The following is a 26788-nucleotide window of genomic DNA, read 5'->3' as shown; positions in this document are numbered from 1 at the left end:
GAGATCACAACTAATACCAAAGAAATACAAACTATTATAAGAACATACTATGAGCAACACTACGCCAATAAATTTGACAATCTGGAAGAAATGGATGCATTCCTAGAAACATAAACTACCACAACTGAACCAGGAAGAAATAGAAAGCCTGAACAGACCCATAACCAGTAAGGAGATTGAAACAGTCATTAAAAATCTCCAAACAAACAAAAGCCCAGGGCCAGACGGCTTCCCGGGGGAATTCAACCAAACATTTAAAGAAGAACTAATTCCTATTCTCCTGAAACTGTTCCAAAAAATAGAAATGGAAGGAAAACTTCCAAACTCATTTTATGAGGCCAGCATCACCTTGATCCCAAAACCAGACAAGGATCCCATCAAAAAAGAGAGCTATAGACCAATATCCTTGATGAACACAGATGCGAAAATTCTCACCAAACTAGCCAATAGGATTCAACAGTACATTAAAAGGATTATTCACCATGACCAAGTGGGATTTATTCCAGGGCTGCAAGGTTGGTTCAACATCTGCAAATCAATTAATGTGATACAACACATCAATAAAAGAAAGAACAAGAACCATATGATACTCTCAGTAGATGCTGAAATAGCATTTGACAAAATACAGCATCCCTTCCTGATCAAAACTCTTCAAAGTGTAGGGATAGAGGGCACATACCTCAATATCATCAAAGCCATCTATGAAAAACCCACCGCAAATATCATTCTCAATGAAGAAAAACTGAAAGCTTTTCCACTAAGGTCAGGAACACGGCAGGGATGTCTATTATCACCACTGCTATTCAACATAGTACTAGAAGTCCTAGCCTCAGCAATCAGACAACAAAAGGAAATTAAAGGCATCCAAATCGACAAAGAAGAAGTCAAATTATCACTCTTCGCAGATGATATGATACTATATGTGGAAAACCCAAAAGACTCCACTCCAAAACTGCTAGAACTTGTACAGGAATTCAGTAAAGTGTCAGGATATAAAATCAATGCACAGAAATCAGTTGCATTTCTCTACACCAACAATAAGACAGAAGAAAGAGAAATTAAGGAGTCAATCCCATTTACAATTGCACCCCAAACCATAAGATACCTAGGAATAAACCTAACCAAAGAGGCTAAGAATCTATACTCAGAAAACTATAAAGTACTCATGAAAGAAATTGAGGAAGACAGAAAGAAATGGAAAAATGTTCCATGCTCCTGGATTGGAAGAATAAATATTGTGAAAATGTCTATGCTACCTAAAGCAATCTACACATTTAATGCAATTCTTATCAAAGTACCATCCATCTTTTTCAAAGAAATGGAACAAATAATTCTAAAATTTATATGGAACCAGAAAAGACCTCGAATAGCCAAAGGAATATTGAAAAAGAAAGCCAAAGTTGGTGGCATCACAATTCCGGACTTCAAGCTCTATTACAAAGCTGTCATCATCAAGACAGCATGGTACTGGCACAAAAACAGACACATAGATCAATGGAACAGAATAGAGAGCCCAGAAATAGACCCTCAACTCTATGGTCAACTAATCTTCAACAAAGCAGGAAAGAATGTCCAATGGAAAAAAGACAGCCTCTTCAATAAATGGTGCTGGGAAAATTGGACAGCCACATGCAGAAAAATGAAATTGGACCATTTCCTTACACCACACACAAAAATAGACTCAAAATGGATGAAGGACCTCAATGTGAGAAAGGAATCCATCAAAATCCTTGAGGAGAACACAGGCAGCAACCTCTTCGACCTCAGCCGCAGCAATATCTTCCTAGGAACATCGCCAAAGGCAAGGGAAGCAGGGGCAAAAATGAACTATTGGGATTTCATCAAGATCAAAAGCTTTTGCACAGCAAAGGAAATAGTTAACAAAATCAAAAGACAACTGACAGAATGGGAGAAGATATTTGCAAACGACATATCAGTTAAAGGACTAGTGTCCAAAATCTATAAAGAACTTAGCAAACTCAATACCCAAAGAACAAATAATCCAATCAAGAAATGGGCAGAGGACATGAACAGACATTTCTTCAAAGAAGACATCCAGATGGCCAACAGACACATGAAAAAGTGCTCCATATCCCTCGGCATCAGGGAAATACAAATCAAAACCACAATGAGATACCACCTCACACCAGTCAGAATGGCTAAAATCAACAAGTCAGGAAATGACAGATGCTGATGAGGATGTGGAGAACGGGGAACCCTCCTACACTGTTGGTGGGAATGCAAGCTGGTGCAACCACTCTGGAAAACAGCATGGAGGTTCCTCAAAATGTTGAAAATAGAACTTCCCTATGACCCAGCAATTGCAGTACTGGGTATTTACCCTAAAGATACAAACGTGGTGATCCAGAGGGGCATGTGCACCTGAATGTTAACAGCAGCAATGTCCACAGTAGCATGGAAAGAACCTAGATGTCCATCAACAGATGAATGGATCAAGAAGATGTGGTATATATACACAATGGAATACTATGCAGCCATCAAAAGAAATGAAATCTTGCCATTTGCGACATCATGGATGGAACTAGAGCGTATTATGCTTAGCGAAATAAGTCAAGTGGAGAAAGACAACTATCATATGATCTCCCTGATATGAGGAAGTGGTGATGCAACATGGGGGCTTAAGTGGGTAGGAGAAGAATAAATGAAACAAGATGGGACTGGGAGGGAGACAAACCATAAGTGACTCTTAATCTCACAAAACAAACTGAGGGTTGCTGGGGGGAGGGGGGTTGGGAGAAGGGGGGTGGGGTTATGGACATCGGGGAGGGTATGTGCTTTGGTGAGTGCTGTGAAGTGTGTAAACCTGGCGATTCACAGACCTGTACCCCTGGGGATAAAAATGTATGTTTATAAAAAATAAAAAATTAAAAAAAAACAGTATTTATAAAATCAGTACTTAAAGACAAAAAAAAATAATGAGAGACTTCACAGAAAGTAGCTCCTAAATATTGCAAAAATCCTCTTATAAATGAGAAATCTAAACTAACACTCAATTGGGGATTGTAGTGTTTACCAAGTTTCTTATGCAAATGATGTTTTAGTTTCCCTAAGATGAGAAGCTCAGGGTTAGGCAATGCCTCAACCAAGTAAAACCATAAAAAAATATATTTTTGCTAAGCTGTATACCATAACACTTTTCTATTTGTTTCTTTATACTCAACAACAACATTTGTTACATTTGTGGACTTAATAGACAGGTATCACTGGGTAATCACTGATTGTGAGGGACTGCAACACTGTCCACTGATAAGAATTTGTATACTATTGCCAAACATTCAGAATTTTGTACCACGTCTTTAATTGAATATAAATGTCATTTAAGTACTTTCTGATCTTTTACTCTGGGAAAAGTTCGAATGTAAACAACATTTCTTTTCATGTTCTTTAAAGAATTACCAGACTTTAAATATTTTTCCTTGCATACTCCCACAAAATATAATATATATCCCACAATCATACACATTTTATTTACATAAACACACTATAGAAAGATTATATGTCAAAGCATCAATAAGGCACAAAATTTTATTCTATCTATTAGAAAAATATGATTCCTCTATCACTCACTTAGTTGTCTAAATTGCTGTTGATCACAGCAATTTTGTTAAAATTAAAAACATCTCAAAATTTGGTGAGCTCCTTCCCTACACTTCCCTACTTTTTTGAAGTTCAACTGGGATTAGATATAATTACCTCAAGAGAAAGAAAATCATACCTCAAGTGGGTTATTCCATTTTCTTCTGGAAAGACTGCTCCATTGATAGGAAAATGTGTTTACAGGCAAAAGTCTAGTTTGGAGCAAAATGTGATTTATTTTTCTACAAACTAGCCTGCACGATCCATTCATCAATACACGTCCTTATACGTGGAGGCCTTTTCTACATGGTACATCACTTTGCTCCGGGGGCTCTTTGGAAGTGAACCTTTCAAGTTCATGCCCTACAGATCCCTGAAGTGTCTGGGAACTTACCCTTTGCTTCTGCCAGAGGTTTGAAAATGAAATGCTTTGGGGCTGTACAACATTGCTGTGCAATTCATTATGGGACAATGAAATGTCTGGGGTTAGGCAGGAAAGCAACTAATGATCCTTCATTTTGTCCAGAAAACATCAAGATCGATATGTAGGACATGCAACATTTATGGAACACTGTTTTCTTTTCCCTCTAAGGGAGGGAGAAAATACTAGATGATCGCTTTCTGCAGACGGCTACATGATTGACGCTGGCCTCTCCTTCCCACCTGCTAGTAGAAACATAGCTGCCCAATCCCATATCATATATACCAGAATTCAAATAACTTTATTTTTTTGGCATGTATATTTGAGCTTCATTGATCCAGGTAACCAAAATCTGGGGACAGTGTTACAACCCAGAGTGAAAAGAACTAGTTCTGGAGGCTCTAATACACATTAACAATCCATGATATATTCTTTTTTTTTTTTTTTAAGATTTTATTCATTTATTTGACAGACAGAGGTCACAAGTAGCAGAGAGGCAGGCACAGAGAGGGAGGTGAGAGGAAACAGGCTCCCTGCTGAGCAGAGAGCCCAGTGTGGGTCTCAATCCCAGGACTCTGAGATCATGACCTGAGCCAAAGGCAGAGGCTTAACCCACTGAGCCACCCAGGCGCCCCTCCATGATATATTCTTAAAATTAGATCTTTTATATGAACAAAAAGAAGGAGCCCAGGAAAGCATGAACCAAAAGAAGATATCTACAAAGTTTTTTTCCAACTCACATCATCTGTCAGCAGGAATCAAGATTAAATACCACCCTGAATCTTTTTTAATGAATAAATTGTTGCTAGTCTAACAAATTGGAATGGAAGCAACAACTCAAATGTGGTCAATGTTACACGTACTTGTAAATATCCTTAACTATAATGTTTTTTGAATTTGAAATTCAAAGCAATGCCAAAGTTTTGGGTTGAATTAGATCTTTTACTAATTCTTGTATAGAAATGAAACAGTAGGGGATTTTGGAACTAGATGATCATCTCAGGAAATAATTATCTTTGCATCTTCTTTAAGAGAAATCATTTGTCAAAAGTGACAGAAACCAAAATGGCACTGTATTTGCCCAGTGACATGTGCACATTCCCCCCAAGTCATCCCTAATTGGAGAAATAAAGAAAGCAAATTTGGTACCAATTGTTCCTTACTTGCTTAGAGTAAGATAAAAGCAGGGTCTAGTGTAAGATGATTGACTCAACATGCAATCTTTTCTAAGGCTTACAGCCTGAGACTCTCTGGTCTGGATCATTGTGAGGCCATCAATCACATGACCTTAAAACATTATATTGAAAAATCAATGTGATTTCCAAAAAATTGCAAACTTCTGAATTCAAAGATGCTGAATCTTGATAATATAGAACACTGAGATTTTTTTAGTTTTTTGAATTCTATTTTAATTGTAGGGGGGGTCAGATCAATTATTGTTGGTTTTAATTAGTATACCCACAAGCAAGGATATATATCTCTAAAGTACATTAGGATTGAAAAAGTTAAGAAGTCGGTCATTTCTTTTGAAAATATCAAAGGAATCACTTCCAATTTGCTATTAGGGCCTATAGTGACATCTCACTTGCAGTCTTCAACTTGGAATAGAAAATTGGATTAAGAAATGAGTATTTGAAAACATTTCAATCAACTACAGTAAATAAGCAGAGAGGACCAATAAGGGCAAAAAACATACACTCATATTTAACCATACCCATTCTGACTTTGTGAATCAGCCTAATGAGAGCGTTTTACTACTTCACTTAACCAAAATACCCACATTTTGCATTATAGCCTTTTTTATTATGTTTCAAACTTCAATATTAAAGATGAAATGCTTTCTGTTAACATTTGAAACTTTTACTAAACCTTTTGACTTCCACTGCATAAATAAGCAAATTCAAATAATAATGATGATCAATATTGTGTATCTAATTTTACTACATTGAGTGCAAAGCTCAGAAGCATAAACTTGTATCTCTTAAGAGTTTTATAACTGAGCACAATTATTTTGCCTCTTGTGTTCCCATGAGATAAAAGTGAGTGAAAAACTCATAACCAGGTTCTTGCTATTCACAATGTTTCCATTGGGTGTAGCTATGATATTAGACAGGTTGATATCACAGCCTGTGTTTTCAGGAAGAATGCCCAGACATTTGGGGATTTATAGGGACTTTCTTTGTCTTTAGCATTAAATTGTATTAGTCAGCTATGTTCTATGGGGGAAAACCAAATAGAACAGTTTCAAATCAAGTCAAGAAGGATTTTAATGTCTTTTTATGAAAATGAAGAAATCTTAAAAAAAAAAAAAAACCCTGAGAGGTATTTTAACTTGAATCAACAATAATTTCTACATAATTTGTTCATTCTTAATTTATTTATATATAACCACCTAATTCACACCTAGTTTGGATGCCTTCTATAGACAGGCATCCATTGGATAAAATGGGATAAATAAGGGGAGAATCCTCTAACAATTCAACCCCTTTATTGAATGATAGGTATGAGTACAGTGTCTTAAAGTGTCTTTTATGCTGAAAGAAAAAAAAATAAGTATTTCTCCTAAAATTCAAGGGCAGCTTACATGCTGAGATGAAAACTGCTAACTCTTCTTAACAACACCATATGTCTCCAATTGGATCATAATACAGTCAGTTCTCAAGGGAACGTTACGCGTGGAAGCTAACCAAATTGAGGCACAGGCGTCAATTTGTCTGTGTGCTCTCTGATTAACCAGGAGATGCTACTTTGGATTTTCCAGATCATCTAAGTGAGCGTCTGAAGGGCCTTTCTCCTTTCCCAACACCCTCCCCAGATGAACCAGTCCTAAAAGGATCCTGACCCTCTACATTAATATTTCTCTTTTTGTTCAGATTTCCTCTTCTAGGTAGCCTCAATACATTTTAAGGAACTGAAATAGTCAACCCCTGAACTCTCTAACCATGTGTTTTAAATAGCAGATGCATTACATAGCAAACACAATGGAAGTCCAGCTTTAAAGAATCAAAAGGAAAATATAAGACTGAAGAAGTCACATTTCTCCTCTGAGAGTCACCGAAAATGAAAGAGCAACCAATAAACCAATATGGATTAGTCAGACATTTCTTTATCCACTCATTATAATTCTTCCTTTTTAGCACTCCATTCAATCTCAAATATTTTTATTCATGAGTAAGATATCTTTAAATCTACTCACTTAATATTAAACCCTTGCCATATATACTACTACCAGATTAATAGCAAGTTGAGCCACTGCAGCTTAAGTCCAGACACATGTGATATATTCAATTCTTTATGTTGAATGTAATTTTTAATAGTATAAAGTTATATCATCTATGATGTGCATAAAAGCTTAAGGATTTTGCCTTGGGAAAAGTGAAATATCCTCGGAGAGTCAAGATCGGTGCTTCTCAAACTGTTTCTAATGAGTAGACAGTTTACAAAAAAAAAGAAAGAAAGAAAGAAAGAAATCAATATGTCAGGAACTGATATTTTTAAAAAATATATAAAATTATGCATTCAGATTTCATGGTAACATAAAATTGCTAAAAAAGTTTCTAAATGCAAAAAAAAATTCTAAATGCTTCTCACTCTCTGTACTCTTCTTGTAATGGACTGGTAAGAAATGTTTGGAAACTTGCATCAATCAGTGTATTTCACTGTGTCTATCACCGTTTAGAGAGAAACATTATAAAATAGAAATGAAGGGGTTATAAAATAGAAATCAAGGGGTGCCAAAGAATCATCAAGAAGATTTCGGTTATTTTGAGAAAGATGAATTGCTACATATTATTTAAAAAGACACAATTACAAAAGCAACGTTTTCGTTCTCAGTGACCAACCGAGGGCTTTCGTTCCCAGTGACCAACCGAGGGCTTTACCAAGTACTCATTTAAACAATAGCAACAAACCTAGACATAAAGGAATGGCATTTCTTACCTGGGATGCCTGGTGGTGTTTTCAGATATTTTCCATTAAAATGTTGAATGACCACTTCACATTTTTCAGTAGACTCCATTCTGGAAAAAGAGGTAAACAGGAGATCATATACTTTCATAAGGCCATGCATATTCAGGAAAAGTAAATAAAAATGAAAAGAAAAATAGGAAAACCACAGAAAAGCTTGATTTCAGAATTCCACGAGACTTGTCAACTCTTGCCATGACCACCATGATCAGAATATCACGAACTCACCACTACTGAGAGTATGTAGTATTTACCGCATTGGAAGTTGCCTGTATGGACGGCTCTGTGCGGATTCCTCTCCCAGAAGAAATACTGAGGCATTATCTTATTTAATCCACCGAACAATATCTGGTATTTGAAACTGCTCAATAAATACCTGTTGAACATCTGAATTAGTGTAGTTGAAAGGTAAGTCTTGTTGCTCTTCGGATCGAGGGCTCTGAGGCTTAATATAACAGTGTTGTCATCAACACCTCAACACTTTTATTGAAAACTCACTGGGTGAAGATACAAAAGGGAATATATTTGGGGTCCCAAATGTGAGAGAAGAACATAAATACATAAACCTCAAGTCCTGTGAATTTTCTTCCCTTTGAATTTTTGAAATCCTCTCTTTTTTCATACTAGACATCCATATTCCTAAACTAGGTTTCTTGGGCCAAATTTTGACATCTCACTTGCAAGCTAATGAATGAACATTTTGAACTATACCATCATAATGTCAACATTAGCACTGTCACCCTATCCTAAGTAGACTAGTATTGGCAACATTTTCTGAATAATTAACTACAGCGGGGCTTTATTATTTTATAACATTGGCTGGGGAAGATAAAAATTAAAGGGCTGATTCCGATGAAAGGAAATTAAGTCCCCCAAACAGTACACTAGAGGCAAATACAAATTTAAAAAAAAACAGCTCACACATATATGAAAGAATGTGCACTAAACGTGTGAAATTTGTCTAAAAGGCAAAGTATAATTTTGGATTTTCTGCTGTGTTATTAATATGAGCTTCCTTGAAATGGAATCTTTCAACTCAAGTTATAAAACTTCCCTATATCTAAGTCTTAAGTGTTTTTTTAGGAGCCTATTACATGCAGAGGAAATAAGATAAGGGAAAATATGTAATCAAACGCCAAATAAGTTAAACATTTATTACAACTACAGGAATTCAGATGTGAGAGGAATTCCAGAAATCAAAAAAACACAGAAGTAGGCATAGGACGCCAGAAGGGCCCTTAGAGAAGTCATTAGGGCAGGGGACTTACCTGACCCTGTGTCCTTTGAGAGGTGGGTGAGGTGAGCAGAATACTGTGCTTGTGTGGAAGGTTTACAGGGTTTGGTGGTACTCTTGAAGGTAAACTGAGAGATGCAGACGAGGCCACCTGAATTATCAGGTTCAGAAATTCAAGGTGGTATCAGGAGCATGTTCCAAGGGGGGGGGGCGGGCATCATTATTTTCTGACTCGATTTAAAACAAAACAAAACAAAAAAACTATCTTTTCTGAGGTACATTTCTATGAGGCATGGGATGGAGGCACATTTTTTTGTATAGAGATACAGATAAATGGCAAATCTTCACCCAGTAAAACTGAGACTGGTGCAGAACAAGGGAGCCACAGATTTAGAATAAGTCTGGTGGCTTAAAATCTGTTGGCACCACCGTGAAATTCTTCATGATTTTCTAACAAGGAGTCCTGTATTTTTAACTTGCACTGGGTTCCACTAATTATGTCACTGGTCCTGCTACAACAAGAAAGTGTAGGAACCCAACAGGTTATTATTCATTTATCAGATGGCTCAATGGATTCACATAGGTGTTATTTTGAAGAACATGCAAAGAATGAGTTGATTTTATGTCCAAATGTGGGGGGGGGGAGGAACAACCAAACCTCTTTAAGCTTAATAACATATAATTTTAACAAATATAAATAAAAACAAAGAGAGCACTTTGTTCACTGCTTAATCACAAGTGCCTGCAAATGAAAAGATACTTGGGTAAGAAAGGCAAGATGAACCTTTCTCCATTCTAAATACCGAGGAATAGCAAAGTACAACTTTCTTAACTCCTTTGAGTTTTTCTTTCTGTGGAATCTTTTACAGTAAGTCTTCCATCCTGTTGTTATTATAATTATTATTACTTTTTTTTGAAGTAAGAAACTTACATTTCTAGGAACAAAAGAATTCTAATTCTGTTCTTTCTGTCTTCCCACAGGATCTACTATCTATCGTCTCTTAGGGACAATAACCTTCCCTCCTACCAGAGACATGAATGGGAGAGGAAATGTAAGCCCTTAATTACTACAGATGTTACTTTATGGAATTTTTATTCCAGGAGAGCTACAGAATGAAAAGCTTATGCCCCAGAGCCCCCTCCTTATTCAATCTCTCTCTGGATACTCATCTAGATAAAAGGCAGTTAAGAATCTGAAGCTTGCTTGCAAGAGTCCTACAAATCAGATCCTTTCTCTTTGTCTTGAAAGGACATGGAATTCTAAATGAAGCCTAAAACCAGATTGGTGTGTGTGTGTGTGTGTGTGTGTGTCTGTGTGTGTGTGCATGTCTGTGTTCGCATGTTCTTGTTGATTCTATATAATGTGTTTGAGGAAATACAGAAGCTAAAGTAGAAAATCAGGTGGCTCCCCCACTCCACCCACCTGAAATATGTTTGCACTGGATTGAAAGCCTCAAGTCTTCCCTCTTGGATGCTAAGTATGATCGTCTTTCCTGGAGACTATTTTACAGTCCTATCAAGCCGGATGGGGGCTGTTTCTAGTAACGCAAAGACAGGCATAGATGGTTCACTTTGCTTCGTTCAGATTTAACTGAGTGCATGTTGGCAGCGAGCCTTCAGAGACTCTCGTCTCTGAAAGAATAAACGCAATAAAAGTCTGTTTTCTGTAGCTGCCGGCGCTTCGTGTCAAACCCTGTTACGCTGCACTGCCCGGCAGTGACAAGTTCATTTTAATACACGGGGCACCCTGTAACAAGGCAACGCAGTCCCCGCAGAGGCGGCGACAGAGGGGGCACCAAGGGAAAGGCTCAAGGTGCATTTTGTGTGGAGCCGGAACAGAAGTGAGACGGGAGCTCTGGGCGGGGAGGAAACGGCATATGAATGGCCCCCTTCGGAAGAATGTGCCCATTCTCTTCTCAGGTTCCACAATTAACGCTTTGACATGGCTGCTCAAGCTATCTGCAATCTGGCCCACGCTTGGGTTGAAACTGACACTAGCATTATCAAGTGAGTCTGAAAAGGCGGCACGCCAGACAAAGCTGCCTTTGCATGTCCCTTTCAGACGGGCCACTGAATCACTACAACCACATCTATTCTTCCCAGGCGGTACCTGAACCCTCTCGAGTACCTCGGGACCGCTCGTGTGCCAGGCCAACCATTCACCCCAAGATACATTAATTAGGTTCTTACAAGGCTCCAATCATTGTATAAAGCTTCAGGGTTTTCTGTTAGGTCTGATGTTTAAATATAAATACACATTAAAGGTCCCGTTTGACATTCTTTCTTGTCTCAGTGCCTAGGAACCTGGCTTCAATCATTCAAAACAAACCACAGAATTGTGATTAAAAAAAAAATTATATATATATATATATTTTTTTTTACACCAGTTCCTAAGGGGAGTCAGTTTCACAGCCAATACAATTCCCACAGGCAAGTTACATCAGAGGAGAGTTTGATCCAATATTAGTAGAATGTTCTGGGTCAGACTTAACACAGATATGGAAAAGATTTTTCCAAAACCTTCTGCAGCCTACCTATCTCAGCTTAATAGAGAATCTCTCAGTTTATGACCTCAAGGCAGTAAGCATTATTAGCCGTATATTTAAAACCAATCCGCTTTGCCATTTATTTTTTTAATTAGAGGTTTCCGCTATTGTGAAATTTTTGTGGTTTTGCATTCCCAGGCTCTGTACAAATTATTGGCAATTTAGCATATCCAACGTTGCGAGCCAGCCTTCCATTTAAATCCGGTTAGAGTTACGCAAAGGGGCAACATTAACAGATTTTTAGAAGTACTAAAAGGTATATTCCTTCTGAGATTTCGAAAATAAATTCCATCATTTACTTCTTACTTTATCATAATGGAGAGAACAGTTGAGTCCCCGGAACAAAGATGAGTGAATGAGCTGAACTTTCTTCTTAGTCTTTACAGGTTGTTTTCTCTCTGCCTGGTGCTTGACATTCTTAGGATATAAGTATCAGCAGCACCCAACAATGAAGCCCAGCTGCCTTTCTGCCATCTTCCTTTGCCAAAACCCAGACACTGAGGTGGGGTCTTACTCGGGAGTACAACGCATTCTTTTTCAGGAAACGAAACTATGGACGATATTTAACTAATAAAAACCTACTCCAGAGTTTTAGAATCACATAATTTCAGCACTAGAAATAGCCCGAGATATCAACTTCAAAATCATACAGATGAAGAAACAAACACTAATTGCCTTCCCTAGAGACTAGTCAGTGGAGGAACCTGGAATAGAATGTTTGTCTCTTGACCCTCAATTCAGATAGATTAGCTGGAAAAGAGGGAGTTCCATTGCTGGCCTCCCACCATCCCTCCCGATTTCCTGTACTCGTCCCTTGTAAAGTGTTTTGAGGCTGGATAGATCATGCTCTCTCCATTCTAGTTCCATCTCTAATAACCAAAGCAGTTGTTCTCAAAAACGGAGATATACCTTCAACTGATGTGACTAAAAGGGCACTTGACATCCATGGTACTCTTTCCAAAAATCTATACATCATAGGGATCCTATTATGAGGAAAAACATCAAATATACCCAGCTCTAGAGACATTCCCCAGTTTACCTGGCTAGTGCCACTCAGGAAAAACAAGGAAAGTCTGAGAAACAGTTGCAAATCATAACAGACTGATGACACATGACAACTAAATACAAAAACGGCACTCTGGGTTAGATTCTGGAATAGAAAAAGCATATCAGTGGAAAAGTTGGTGAAATCCAAATAAAATCTGGAGTTTAGTTAATAATAATGTATCAATGTCAGTTTCTTAATTTTTTTTCTCTTTAAGAGAGAGCACAAGTAGGCAAGAGAGGCAAGTAGAGAAAGAGGGGGACGCAGACGCCCCGCTAATCAGAGAGCCTGATGCGGGGCTCGATCCAAGGACCCTGAGATCATGACCTGAGCTGAAGGCAGAAGCTTAACCCACTGAGCCACCCAGGTGCCCCCAGTTTCTTAATTTTGACATGTACACCACTGTGTTGTAAAATGTTAACAAATGGCATGGTATATACGGGAACTCTTTATTACCTCTGTAACGTCTCTATTAAATTAACCTTATTCCAAAATAAAATGTTTATTTTAAAATAACTGTACATTAGCTTTGCATAGTGGCAGTATCGTAGCTTATCTGAGGAGCAATTATTGCTAATTAAAATAACTGTACATTAAAATGATCAGGAAACTATTTTTAAAAATACCAATGTCTGGGCCCCAGCCCAGGAGATTTTAATTTAACTGCTTTGGCATGAAGTCCAGGCACCAATTTTTCAAAGCTACCCAGGTGATTCCAGTGTGCAGCCAAGGTTGAAAACCACTGTTCTGGAGCTCCTTGTCACATGTCCCAAACTAGAAATTATGGGCTGAATCAGCCTTCAGGTAGAAAGTTTTGTTTGGCCTACAAAGGGGTTTTTACAGAATCTGAAATGATTGTCAACATTTAAAGACTGGGAGATTTCACATAAAAATCTGGATTCCTAAAAAAAAAAAATCTGGATTCCTGATTCCTCTTGAAAGCTGATATGGTCTGATCCATGTTTTCTGCATGGTATAATAAAAATAAATTCTGGTTTATTTAGGGACGCCTGGAGAGGGCTATTCACCACAAAGGCCAAATGATTGGAAGTTTGGAGCTTCAGCCCCACCCATCACCTCTGGGGATGGGAAAGGGGCTGAAGATTGATCTCAATCATCAACGGATAGTAAATGAGTCAACCATGCCTATGCCATAAAACCTCCATAATAACCACTAAACAAAACAGTTCAGAGAGCTTCCAGGTTGGTGAACATGCTGATTTGCCAATTTTCCGGGAGGGTGGCATGCCCACGGAGGACAGAGACGCTCTAGGTCACTCCTTATACCCTGTATCTTGCCCTTTGCAACTCTTTTGGCCATTCCTGGGTTATATCCTTCGTAATATACTAGTAAACATAAGAAAATTGTTTTCATGAGTCCTGTGGATTGTTCTAGTGACTCAGCAAATCTGACGGGGTTAAGGAATGGTGGGTAGTTCCCACCATTGGGGGCTGGTTTCTGAATGGGAACAGTCTTGTGGGACTGAGCCCTCAAACCTGTGAGGTCTGTTGATAACCCTACATAGTGTTAGAATTGAACTGAATAATGGGACACCCAGTTGGTGTCATAATTGAAGAACTGATGTAGAAAAACAATATGTATCTATTGTTAGAAAACCCCACACTTTCGGTTTTAGAAGTGGTAGCATCACAGCAACCATGACCTGAAGTTGAACAGTTGCTTCCTTTAAACCGAACTGGTTTGTCATCACTCCTACCATTCTGTATCAATTGCCAATGCTAAGGTAAAGTAGTAGATACTTAGTTATCATTAACCTTGCACTATATTTTCTTTCCTTTCCTTTTCTCTTCTTTTTTTTTTTTAATTAGTGAAGTCAAGGGAAAAGAAAAATAAGTCAATTTACCCATGTGTTTTCTGGTATTTTCTGTTTACCCTTTTATATGTCTTCTCTGCTCTATGCTTCAAAGAACGGTCTATGAACTCTGTCCTCTTAGCTCTTTCATCTGATAGTTTTTCATTGGATTCAGCTACAGGAGTATAGAGAAATTTGACCAGTTCCTCCTCCTTCTCTCTTGCCCTTGGCGCTGCCACTCAGGCTGGGATTGTCTCTCTCCCTGTCTTCAGCTACTCCAGGCAGCCTTTTCCACAGCTCTGGGTCTCACTGGCTCTGGGAGCACTCTTCCATCTACCTTCAGCTGTCTTGGGGTGGTAAAAGCTTCCTTCTGCTGGTCATCTCTCGGTATCTCCACATCCTTGGTCAGTTCCCTTCACTCTACTCACACTTTTCTTAAATCCTGCTTTATTCTAGTCTCTTCAGCTTGAATCATGTGGGGTGAAATTCTGTTTGCAGCCAGCATGCTGATGGCTCTGCCATAAAACTATCAAGGCTGGAGGGACAAAATTACCCTGGAGGCTGTGTGTTTGAAGGAAAAGGCAAGAAACAAACAAACAAACAAACAGTGGTTTCTTTTATACCAGTCTGGGAACTACTTGATACTTAGATTATCTGCCTACCTTCAGTTGACATCATAACCAAAATCTGGGCTTTAAAACCATAGACTAAAATTTTCAAAAGGAGTTCTGGTGAAGAAATGGAAGAAAATTAAATTTAAAATATTAAAATAGAGATAAAGGAGGAATCAATAAGTAAAGAATGTTCAGAACTATAAAAATCCTACCATTAAGTGCCACTGGAATTCATTAACGCTTTTAATCAATCTCTTTGTGTTACAGGAACATTTGACTCCTAGATATTATTATATATTACATCTATTTTCTTTCCTTTATGAATAGTAACCTCACGCCCTTTTCTGGTTCCCAAATATGCCAAAGTTGCCCCCATCTTGAATCTCTGCCTGCCTTTTCCCTTTGCCAGGATTCCCTATCCATTTCCACCATAAGATGTATCTCAGCCTAAATGCTCAGAGAACTTGCCTGTTCTTGACTTCCAGCCTCTCATTCTGCCATAGTCTCTAATGTACTCCTATGTTTTATTTTGCTTTTATAGCCCTTCAATTATTTTATGTGGATTATTTTATATTATTTTATATTTTCTTAATTGTTTGGTTACATTTTTTGTCTCCCCAGTCTAGTACAATGTCAGATATTTTTCTCCTGTGTACCCCTCTGCAATACTGTATCTTGAACAATTACTAGCATCTTATAGTTCCCAAGACATACTTATTGGGTGACGTGGACAAACGAACAAACACATGGTACATAGCAGAAAAGGAGGCTCAGAGAGTTTTATACTTTGTCCAAGAACACAGATAGGAGGTGCAGAAGTAAGATGCAAGCTATGTTATTTCTGACCCAGAAAGCCATGTTCATAATCACACAGAGTGAGTGGCTGAGATGATCCAACTTACAGAAAGCTGAGACTATAGGAAAGATACTAAAAAAGACTCGCACTTGTGAGTTCAAATGACATTTCCCAGTCTTTCTTCTTTTTTGGTGGGAAACAGACAACCTATCTCACATTTCCACAGCCTTCAGATGGCCCAAGAGTCCCCATCATGGTTTGTGCTTATAGCCAGTACAAGGCAAAGAAATTGTACAGGTCCTGAGTACACTTACTGGTTACTCTTTCCAACCTCGAGGTAACAAAGTTTTCCAATTTCAGCTTTACATGAGTAAATAATATTCAGAACTCTCCTCTCATCCTACAGAGGATGATCTTTGCGATCTGGTAATTTCAATGATACAATGATAAAGTAATAAATTATATGTTTCCCTCCTTCTCTTAGTTTTTATAAAGCCATGTATAGAGCAAGATGTGCGTCCAGAACATCTCAAAATTATAGATTACTTGGTGCAATTTAAGCCATTTGTTTGATTGGTTGACTGGTTGGCTCATTGCTTGGTTGGTTGGTTTGGGTCTTGAACCCCAGGCTCCAAATACATGGAAAAGTAAGCAGAATGTTCTGCCATACCTCTAGCCATGATCATGACTTACTGATGGTGAAAGAAAGAAACATTGTGCAGAAACAGATCAAGATAAATGAAGAAACACAGAAAACAAGAACAAAGATCCAGAAGCTGAAGGATGGACCAAGAGTCTACTTTCCAGTAGATCACGTTTGATGGTAATTGGCTGAGTAATTAAGACTACTGAATGGAGTAACAGCCGTTATTCTCTTCAGTCTCAACAAACACTGTAATCTCTCTCTGTGCAAATACAGCTGCAATTTGGAGATGGCTAATCACTAAATATACACTTTGGAGATTTTCTTTGTTCACATTTGATTTCCTAGTTCCATGTAAGTTTGAGGTAGAAACAGCAAAAGAGTTACCAAGACAGCAAGGGGTGGAGGGATTTTTAAACAAAAACTCCATCAGATCAATAAATATGATCGAAACATGTCCCAAACAATGACAATTAGGCAAGTGTGATAGTCATTTTAAAGGGTCATATATTTGCCTGCAAGAGAAGCACTGGTATTTGCCTTAGAATTTTTTTTTTTTTAATTCTTATATTTTGCTTATGCTGATCCTGAGTCAAAGTTCATTGTATTTCAGGAGGGGAGAAGATCGGGAGCAAGAAGCATCAGGCAGTAGAAAGTAAATCAATAAAATTTTAAAGATATTCGACACTAATAAAAGAAAACACAAAAAGTATTTTCACCTGCTATTTATACTGATTTTTAATAATCAGGCTGGTATTTGTCTATCTATAACTGCAATTATTATTATTACTATTTTTACTTCACAAAAAGAAAGAACTGTAACTCTTTAATTGGAAAACGTGTTCACTCATTAGGGCGAGATAGAACACAGGGCTGCCCATATGTTAAAAGTCATTCAAACAAAATTCCATGAGAATCAAATTAAGAGTACTGAGGAGGGGTGAAAAATACTACAAAATACAAAGGTCTCTGTGCTCAGCGGTCTCTCACGCTCCTTAGCTCACCAGGGGACAGTAAATGCATTTCTTAAAGAGGTTCTGTGTTCCCAGATGTTGAAGCTGGATTAATTGTGAATGTTTACCCCCCATCCCTTCTGCACTTCAGGTCATTCTTTACCGGCCTCACAGAACACTCTTTCAATGTGATTTTTGTTAGACAAACGGTCTCATGTTACTGGGAATGGGAAATGGATAACATGAGCACACAGTCATGTCCGTCCGGCCTCAGGCTGATTTATGCTCTGATCCTCACCCTGGAAGGCAAGGTAGTCTGTTGGCACCCGCTAGCTCTGCAGTAGTGGGTCTGACTTGTCTGACGGTCAGCATTCCCACCATAAACTTCTGTTTTTAGAGGTTTATGACTTGGCTATAAAATGCTGCCTAGAGGGCGGTGGATCTTATAAATTGTTTTAAGTTACAAGAGAGTAAAGGATAAAAAAAACATAAAAAATAAAATAAAATGTCTGTAATTTCAGACATATCTGGTGCTTCTGGAATTTGAAAAGCCTGTAATTGGGCTACCTGTGCACCCTACCGGCATTCAAATCGATGCTTTGAAGTTCAGCGTTTTAAATATAAAATGAAGATACTACCTTTACTTTGAAGAGATGGTTATCAAAGGAGATTAATGTATAACTTTCAAGTAAAATAATAATGGGGGGTTATTTTTAGTTAAAAAATTTTAGAATATCTTGCATATGAATCAAGGACTATATCTGGTGGTTAGAACTGACCAATGGTAATATTTAAAACAAAGTCTGCTGGGGCACCTGGGTGGCTCAGTCGGTTAAGCAACCAATTCTTGGTTTCAGCTCAGGTCACGATCTCAGGGTCCTGTGCTCAGTGCACAGTCTGCTTGAGATTCCCTCCTTCTCCCTCAGCCCCTCACCCTGCTCATGTTCTCTCTCTCAAATAAAATAATGAATAAATAAATAAAATATTTAAAATGAAGCTTGATAAAATATATATTCAGGTTACAAAAATTGAGAGAGCCATAAGTTCAAGAGATGGATACGATTTACCAGGCACAATTACAGGACGACTGTTCTCCCAGTCAAATAAGCATTTAGTTTTAATAACGCCTGTGGCACTGTGAACTTTTTGATGAAGAAATAATTTGTAAATCAATAATAGTTGAACTAATGTGACTGACTGGTGATCCTCTAAAACCCCAGGACACCCATCTCAGAACTGGCTTATCTTTACCATCAGATGCTACCACCCTGCCCAGTTACAGTCAAACAAAAACAAAACACTCGAAGTGATTTCATTTGTTCATCATCAAAAATTTACTGAAGATCAGTAATATGTCAGATGATATTCTAGGTGCTGGGACAGACATGAAGAAGAACAAGACACCATCCCTACACTTGAAGACTAGGACAGGAGATGTATTTATGACCAGTACATTTGACAAAGTGGAAGAGTGTGATCGAGGTGTCAACAAGAATCAGCTCCATCAGGAAAAATTTCTAAGAATGAAAGCCAACAATCAGAAATTCCAGATGATTTGAGAATTAAGCCTTAATGCCCTGAGGCAATGCTTCTCAAGGTTTAGGAAGCATGAGAGTCACCTAGAGGGTTTGATAAAGTACAGATCCCTGTACCGCATCCACCCCCCACCATTGCTGTCTCAGTTGGGACAGGACTCCAAAATGGCATTTCCAACACTTTCCCAAGCAATGCTGAGATTTCTGTCCTGGAAACTATACTTTGAGAACCGCTGTCCCAAGGCAACCGTTGTACGTAATCCATTAACTTCTCTCACTAGCTACACGCTGTCCTGGGAAGAAGTGGGAAGACTGTCCTTCAAGTCATCTTCGTTCTGTAGTTCAGAGGGAGAGCTCCAAATGAGAAAGGCTGAACAATGGGAAAAGGGTGGTATTTATAAAAAAGGTGATAGAGCTAAAATTATTTTTTCACATCATCAAGTTAGGTAAATCACGTGGGATCCTGCTCCTTGGAATTTCAGGTCTAAGAAACAAGGAAAATGAAATACTGGTTCTTCATCAGCTTCTTAGTTTCTTACAAAAGAGGCAGATTCATGTTTTCTTTTGATTTCTTAGGCCTAAGAAATTGACTTGAACCTATGTTTTCCTTTTCAATCCACATGTTACTTTCTGAAATTGGAAAATAACATGATTTAGAGTATGGAGACCTAAGTTTTAGTATTGGAATGTGACTGATAATTCCTATTCTAAGCTAAGAGTTTTAAAAAGCCATTCCTTGGGGGACGCCTGGGTGGCTCAGTTGGTTAAGCAGCGGCCTTCGGCTCAGGTCATGATCCCAGCGTCCTGGGATCGAGTCCCACATCGGGCTCCTTGCTCCGCGGGGAGCCTGCTTCTCCCTCTGACTCTACCTGCCACTCTGTCTGCCTGTGCTCACTCTCGCTCGCTCGCTCTCTGACAAATAAATAAATAAAATCTTTAAAAAAAAAAAAAAAAAGCCATTCCTTGGGGCTTAGTCATTCAGGAACTTCATTGAAAAGTAATTATGCTAACTACCATCCACCCATCCATCCTCTCAACAGTGAAAAGGAAATACCAGTAAGGAAATGTACAATCCGGTGGGTGAAGACACACATTAAATAGTGAATTCATTATGATTTTGATAGATCTTATTCGGGGAAAAACAAACAAACAAAAAACCAAAAAAACTTTGACAGGAGTTGTAATGAGACCATCTAACTTTGAAGGCTAGAGATAGAGGTCACAAAAGGGTTTTTTGAAGAAAGGACATTTAAGTCAATACCTGAAGGATAAGTAAGCAGAAGCCAGAGTAAGAGTCATGAAAAGTGTAACAGTCAGGAAGGGCTTCTTGTGCCCAGGATAAGAGACAGTAAGACAGAAGGCCCAGAAGGTGAATGGTGTTAGGGATAATGATGTCAGGGATAATGTTGGCGAGGTTGGTAAATCCAATCATTTGGACCATATTGAGAGATATAAACAGATCCCTGATGATCAGATTTGTATTTCTTTTAATCTTTTATTTTTTAAAGACTATTTATTTAAGCGAAACAGAGATAGTGAGAGAGAGCACGAGCAGGGAGAAGGGCAGAAGGAGAGGGAGAAGGAGACTCTCCACTGAGCAGGGAGCCTGATGTGGGGCTCCATACCAGGACCCTGAACTGAAGGCAGACGCTTAACTGACTGAGCCACTCAGGCGCCCCCGATTTGTACTTTAAAGAATCATTGATAGTTTCCATATGCAAAATGCACTAAAAGAGGGAGGCCGCATTCAGAGCAGACATAAAGTAATAATTTAAAATCCCCACTCTTCCTTGGTTTTTAAAGAAAAAAAAAAGCACTATAGGATTTACTCTTTCATAACATCATATACTATGATTATAGTGTTGTCTCTTGCAATGTGCATTACTTGGTTCTGCACCAAGAAGAATATTCTTCATTTTAAGCAAACTGAAAGTGTATAGCGAAGACAGAATTAAGGAAACTGAATAGCCCAATTTCTGTGTCATAAGCTGAATTGTGTCTCTACCACAACAAATTCCTATGTTGAAGTCCTAGCCCCCAGTACTTCATAATGTGACTGTATATGGAGATAGGGCCTAATATGGGTGGGTCCTCAACCAATCTGACTGTTGTCCTTTAAATTTTTTTTTTAAGATTATTTATTTATTTCTTTGAGAGAGATGGAGCATGTGTGGGAGAGAGAACAGGACAGTGAGGTGAGGCAGAGGGAGAGCGTGAAGAAAACTCTGCTGAGCAGGGAGCCTAACAACATGGAGAATCAGTTCCAGGACCCTGGGATCATGACCTGAGCTGAAGGCAGATGCTTAACTGACTGAGTAACCCTGGTGCCCCTGATGTCCTCCGATTCTTTTTTAAATTTAAGTTTATTTATTTAAATAATCTCTATAGTTAATATAGGGCTCGAACTCATGACCCTGAGATCAAGAGTCACATACTCTTCTGACTGAGCATGCCAGGTGCCCCAAGACTGATAGCCTTTTAGAAAGAAGAGAGTAAGACAGAGACAGAGAGGGAAGACCATGTGAAGATACAGGGAAAACAATGTCATCTACAAGACGAGGAGAGACGCCTCAGAAGAAACCAAACCTACTAACACCATCATCTTGGACTTCTAGCTTCTAGAACTCTGAGAAAATAAATTTTTGTCATTTAATCCACCCAGTCTGTTGTATTCTGTTACAGCAGCCCTAGCAAATCACCATATCTGTATCAAAAGCCCTTTGCCTGAAAAAGAAAATAAAGAAAGATCACCATAGATCTTAGAAAATGTTTTGTCTTGATAAAGTTGAAATATGTTCATTTCTCAGCTCCCGCTGAGAGTACAAATGAAGTACAAATGAAGGAGAGACTAGTATGTTAGAGAGAGTTTTGGGGTGGGGGTCAAGAAGGGGTCAAGAAGTGAGAGACGGGCCAGAAGGATGTGTACTGTTCATTTTAGTGAACTCCCACACTGACCAGCCCTCCCACAGCAGCTTAGATACTATCCAACAATGATGACATTGGCAAATTTCAGAGCCCTGGCTGATGTGAATAGCTCTGTGTTGACCACGTAAATGAGCAGTTACCAGTGATCTGAAAAAGTGAATGCCTCAAGCATACATTCAGGTTCAGGAGAGTTTCTTCATTCTGCTTATTTCTCTTCAAATCAGCATGCATCTTGTATATGTCTACCCGTCTACTAGGAAATGGGGGAAATATGAATTTTAAGACATGGTCCATGAGTTACAGGAAGTTAAGGTAGATATCAGTATTGACTGACTGATTGATTTAGAAAGATAGAGAGAAACTGAGCCCAGGAGGGGCAGAGGGAGAGGGAGAATCCCAAGCAGGCTCTAGCCCGACTTGGGGCCCAGTCTCAAGACCTTGAGATCATGACCCAGGCCAAAGTCAAGAATCAGATGCCTAGCCGAATGAGCCACCCCGGTTCCCTTACAAAATGTTATCTTTCAAAGTGGGTTAATAAATATTGGTATGGAATGGTTTCCAGGTGATGGCAGGATTGATTATAGATGGACACACCTGTCTGCAAAGGGCTGCCTTCCCGATGACACGGGCATCCATTCACTCACTCATCCATGTTAAGTCAGCTGGAGACACATAAACACGCCAAGCCATGGAGACACGGCTTTTACTCTCATTCTTTGTTGTTCAGCAGTTTCTTTTTCTCTGTGGTTTCTTTTTTCTTTGTTTTTCATGAAAGCACAGCAGGGACCACCATTTTAACTCCGTTCCTGGCTGAGATCTTCTTTTGTAAACATCCCTTAAAGTTAAGATGAAAACTACTTTTCCTTTTCTGACAATGAAAAAAGTGCAATTTGCTTTTTTCTGTTCTGCGTAAAATATCAAAACCACACAGCCAGAGCCTCTTAAATGCAAGTGCCCTCCTAACCTCCCCCCAACTTATATTTCTGGGTTCCTTTGGACTTCCCAGTAATTCCTGTTTCTTGAAATCTTTCTTCTCTTCCCTTTCTTGACTGAGAAATTCTATTGTCTCATTCTTTGGAAATCACTGCAAAAACATTTGGATGCTTTGTTCACTGCATGGGCTCTTTAGCGTTGCGGTACTGGGCATTTATAACCAATAGCAGAAATTGGCAGCATCTGATTTTGCTAATCTACAGGCAAAGAGAGAATTGGGAACTGGGCATGCATACCATTATGACCCGAGACATATATAACCATTCTAGGTACAGATTTTAGCAAGCACAACATATTTATAATTACATTGGAATTCTTTGTTTGAGACAAAGATACAGAGTTGATTTGAAAAGCTTCTTTTTGGCAGGGAGAGGGTGAAATGTTCCATTGCTTTGGGCCCTAGTTCTAGAAAGGAATGGAATTAAAAGAGAATAAGGAGGAAAGAAAAGTAATACATGTATGTAGCAAATGTTTTACCTGGCAAAGCCAACACCTCTGCTGACTCCATTAGCATCTCTTAGTATTCTTGTGGAAATGACGTGTCCGAAGGGTTTCAGCATATTCTCAAGTTCCTGCTCATCCATGGAAATGGGGAGATTTGAGATGTATAGGTTTGTTGGGTCTTGCTCTTGTTGCTAAGAGAAGGAAAGGAACAAATACATTAGGTTCTGAATACTGAAAAACCTACTGCACGAATGGATAAAACTGTGCTTGAACTGCAACATAGATTCCCATCTCCAATACACTCTTGAACATTCTTTTACTAAGGGCACTACTTCTTTTCAGTGAATTCCCTTCTTGCTGGAGCGTTTCTCATAGAAACAATGTCATAAATGAAAAGCAAGCTTTCTGCCCCGCCTCTTTAGGAAAGAAATAGAAACTTTTATTGCAAGGAACAAAGGAAATGTGTATTCTTTTCTACTACCACTAACTACTGCTTTTACTCTCAAAACTCCAATTACCATCACCACCAATTACAAATGTTGCATTTAGTGGGAGTTTGTTCCAGGGCTAAGCATTATTCTATACAGTTAATATGCATTATTTTATTCAATATTCCCAATAAACATAACTGTTACCATTTTACAGAAGACAAAATTGATCCTTAACTTGTCCACTTTACAGAGTTCATAAGTATCAAAGCCAGGGCTCAACTTTGGGGCTATCAGCAAAGTCTGTGGGGTATCACCTAAGTCCACAGGCTTCACTGTCCTGCTGTACCTACCGCCTTTTATTAGACAAAAAGGCTGGGGGAAGAGGGGAACCACAACAGCCTCATCATCACTGTGGGACTTGCTAAAAATGCAAATTCTGTGGCCTTACCCCAGAAGCACAGAATCAGGAACTGAGGATGGAACAAGCAATCTGTGTTTTGACAAGCCCTCCAGGTGACTCTAATGACTGCACGAGTTTGGCAATTGCTATCCTACAGAATACATGTTAATGTTTGAATGAAATTATGATGTCTATCATTTTCTAATCCAAAAGCAATAGTGTTAAGTACATTTCCTTAATAGAATGGGAACCCAAACAATTGTTAGCATGATCTCTATGTCCACGAATATTCTCTCTATCACACAATGAATTAGTATTGGGACTTTGTTGTGTATATGTATCAAAATAAAACAGCTACAAACCTGATATGTTGGCCATTAAGATCAAAATATATCATATATTTAACTGGACCTTTATATTTTAACAAAAACAACAAACTTAGCTTCAAGGATAAGCAAGATTAGATTGGAAAAAAAAATTCTGAAGTCTATAGGAAATGACATTATGTAACAGTGAAACATCTTTTGTAAAGAGATATCATATTTTGTAGAAAATTCAAGGTTTTAGGCACAGTGAAAAAAATACAAGCAAGATTCCAAATATTATTTCAAGACAAAAGACAATTTGGCCTGAAGCTATTGTTTTTAACAATTCTAAATATTCAAATAGGTCATAATATTTTTATTAAGCTTAGAGATTAATAAGATGTATTATTAGGTGAAATTTTTTAACAATTTAGTTTTTGAGCTTTTTTATCACCATGGAAGAATGGCAAAAATAAACATATAATCAATCAGAAAAAGACAACACACTTTTAGTATTTAGGAATAGTGTAAATGTAGAAACTGTATAACCGTAGTCAGTCTCTCTCCCCCTTTTTTTCAACACACACACACACATGCACACGCACACTACTAAAAAAATGTCATGATCCTAGAGTGAAAAAAGAGATAATATTATCTATTATCCTTTCCTAAATGGTCATGATCATGTTTTTTTTGTTGTTGTTGTTTGTTTGTTTTTTTGAACTGGGATAATGGGAAGAAAAAAAGGAAAGAAAAAGTCATGTTTCAGATACATAATAAAGAATCTTATATACATACAACTGTTAAAACAATTTCTATTAATTTTAGGGAAAGAAAGAGAGAGCATGAGTGGGAGGGGCCGTGGGAAAGAGAGAGAGAATTTGAGGCATACTCCATGCTGAGCACGAGCCGAAGATGGGGCTCGATCTCAGGGCCCTGAGACCAGGACCTGAGCCAAAACCAAGAGTCAGACATTTAATGCACTACACCACTGAGGTACCCCTATACAACATTCATACGATTTCACTACCCATCATTTAATTTTAATTTTTATGTCACTCCAAAGGTAGCGTGGCAAATAACAATATCATCATTGCATAATGAGGAAATGGAGTCATGAAGATGCATCATCTTGCCTAAGGACAATCTGATAATTAGTGACAAGACTGGAAATAGACTTGGTGACCAAGTTTCCTATCTTCAAGTTCAGTGTGTTTTTCACTAGCCCAATGTTTCCCAAGCTTCAGTCACCTGCAAATCTCCTGAGAAATTTTTGCCAGCCACACATAACTTTTTATTTGCTGAAAAGCTTCCTTTAAATCAACATACTTTTGGCCTTAACGAAGTTCGCTTAAAAAGTAACTCTATGTTGCTACCAAACTAAATAGCTGGTATTACTTGGCTTAGATAGGTTATTGTAAGAACAGGAAACAACAAATCAGTGTTATTAAATTATAGCTAGGTACTGTTTGTTTGAAAAAGGCATTGACTTTCGTGGCTGAAATTTCTCAGTAACAAACGAGATTCATAATTAAGAGAGGTGTGAGAAACTAGCTAGCTCCAGATGGAGGGTTTTGGGTTTTTTTTTTTTCCCCTTTTCTGGGAAGAATCAGAATTGAGACAGAATTAGGAAAAGAATCATCTTCTTATGATGCAATTTCTGGATCCTACACACCTAGATCTACTTAAGTTCCATGAGAGATACACGTCCCACAGATTAGGAGTTCTTGCATTAACCCTGAACTTCTCAGAGAAGAGCCGCAACAGATGGCAGTCCTCTGAATGGCAGGAATTTGTCCTGCATTCTACACCTCTTTGTCCTCGATCGGGCTAACTAACCACAAACAGCCAACCCACTATACCAGCATACTGTACAGATCTTGTCATTTTATCTAGGTAGCGAAGAGTTAGTTTATCCTCATTCAAATCTGTTTCCAAATTTTCCAAGTGTAGAATTCATTGCAGCTTCTCAAAATGATGCATGATCAACACACACAGGCCTGGAACATAAGGGAATGGCCAGTAAGCTCTTCTCTGAATTCAAATTCAAACAGCAAGGCCGACTCCTCAATCAGTATTCGCAGACACATGATAGTACTGGATGGCGTGATTCCTTAATTTATATT

The 26788-nt window shown here is 38.4% G+C and overlaps 1 protein-coding gene across 8 annotated transcripts in view; it reads right to left on the bottom strand.

Moving 5' to 3' along the window:
* RBMS3 (RNA binding motif single stranded interacting protein 3) overlaps positions 1-26788 on the bottom strand; it is a 582541-nt gene that overhangs the window by 244890 nt on the left and 310863 nt on the right. For all 8 annotated transcript variants that reach the window (XM_044252609.1, XM_044252613.1, XM_044252610.1 and 5 more), the window contains 2 exons: positions 23560-23717; positions 7958-8037 (listed from right to left, as the gene is read on the bottom strand). In XM_044252609.1, the coding sequence (XP_044108544.1) occupies positions 7958-8037; positions 23560-23717 (238 nt within the window). The remainder of the gene's footprint in view (positions 1-7957; positions 8038-23559; positions 23718-26788) is intronic.

The sequence above is a fragment of the Neovison vison genome, chromosome 6, assembly GCF_020171115.1.
Source record: "Neovison vison isolate M4711 chromosome 6, ASM_NN_V1, whole genome shotgun sequence".
NCBI classification, from domain to species: domain Eukaryota; kingdom Metazoa; phylum Chordata; class Mammalia; order Carnivora; family Mustelidae; genus Neogale; species Neogale vison.
Note: the sequence above shows the minus strand (reverse complement) of the source record. Positions and strands in the feature narration are given on the sequence as shown.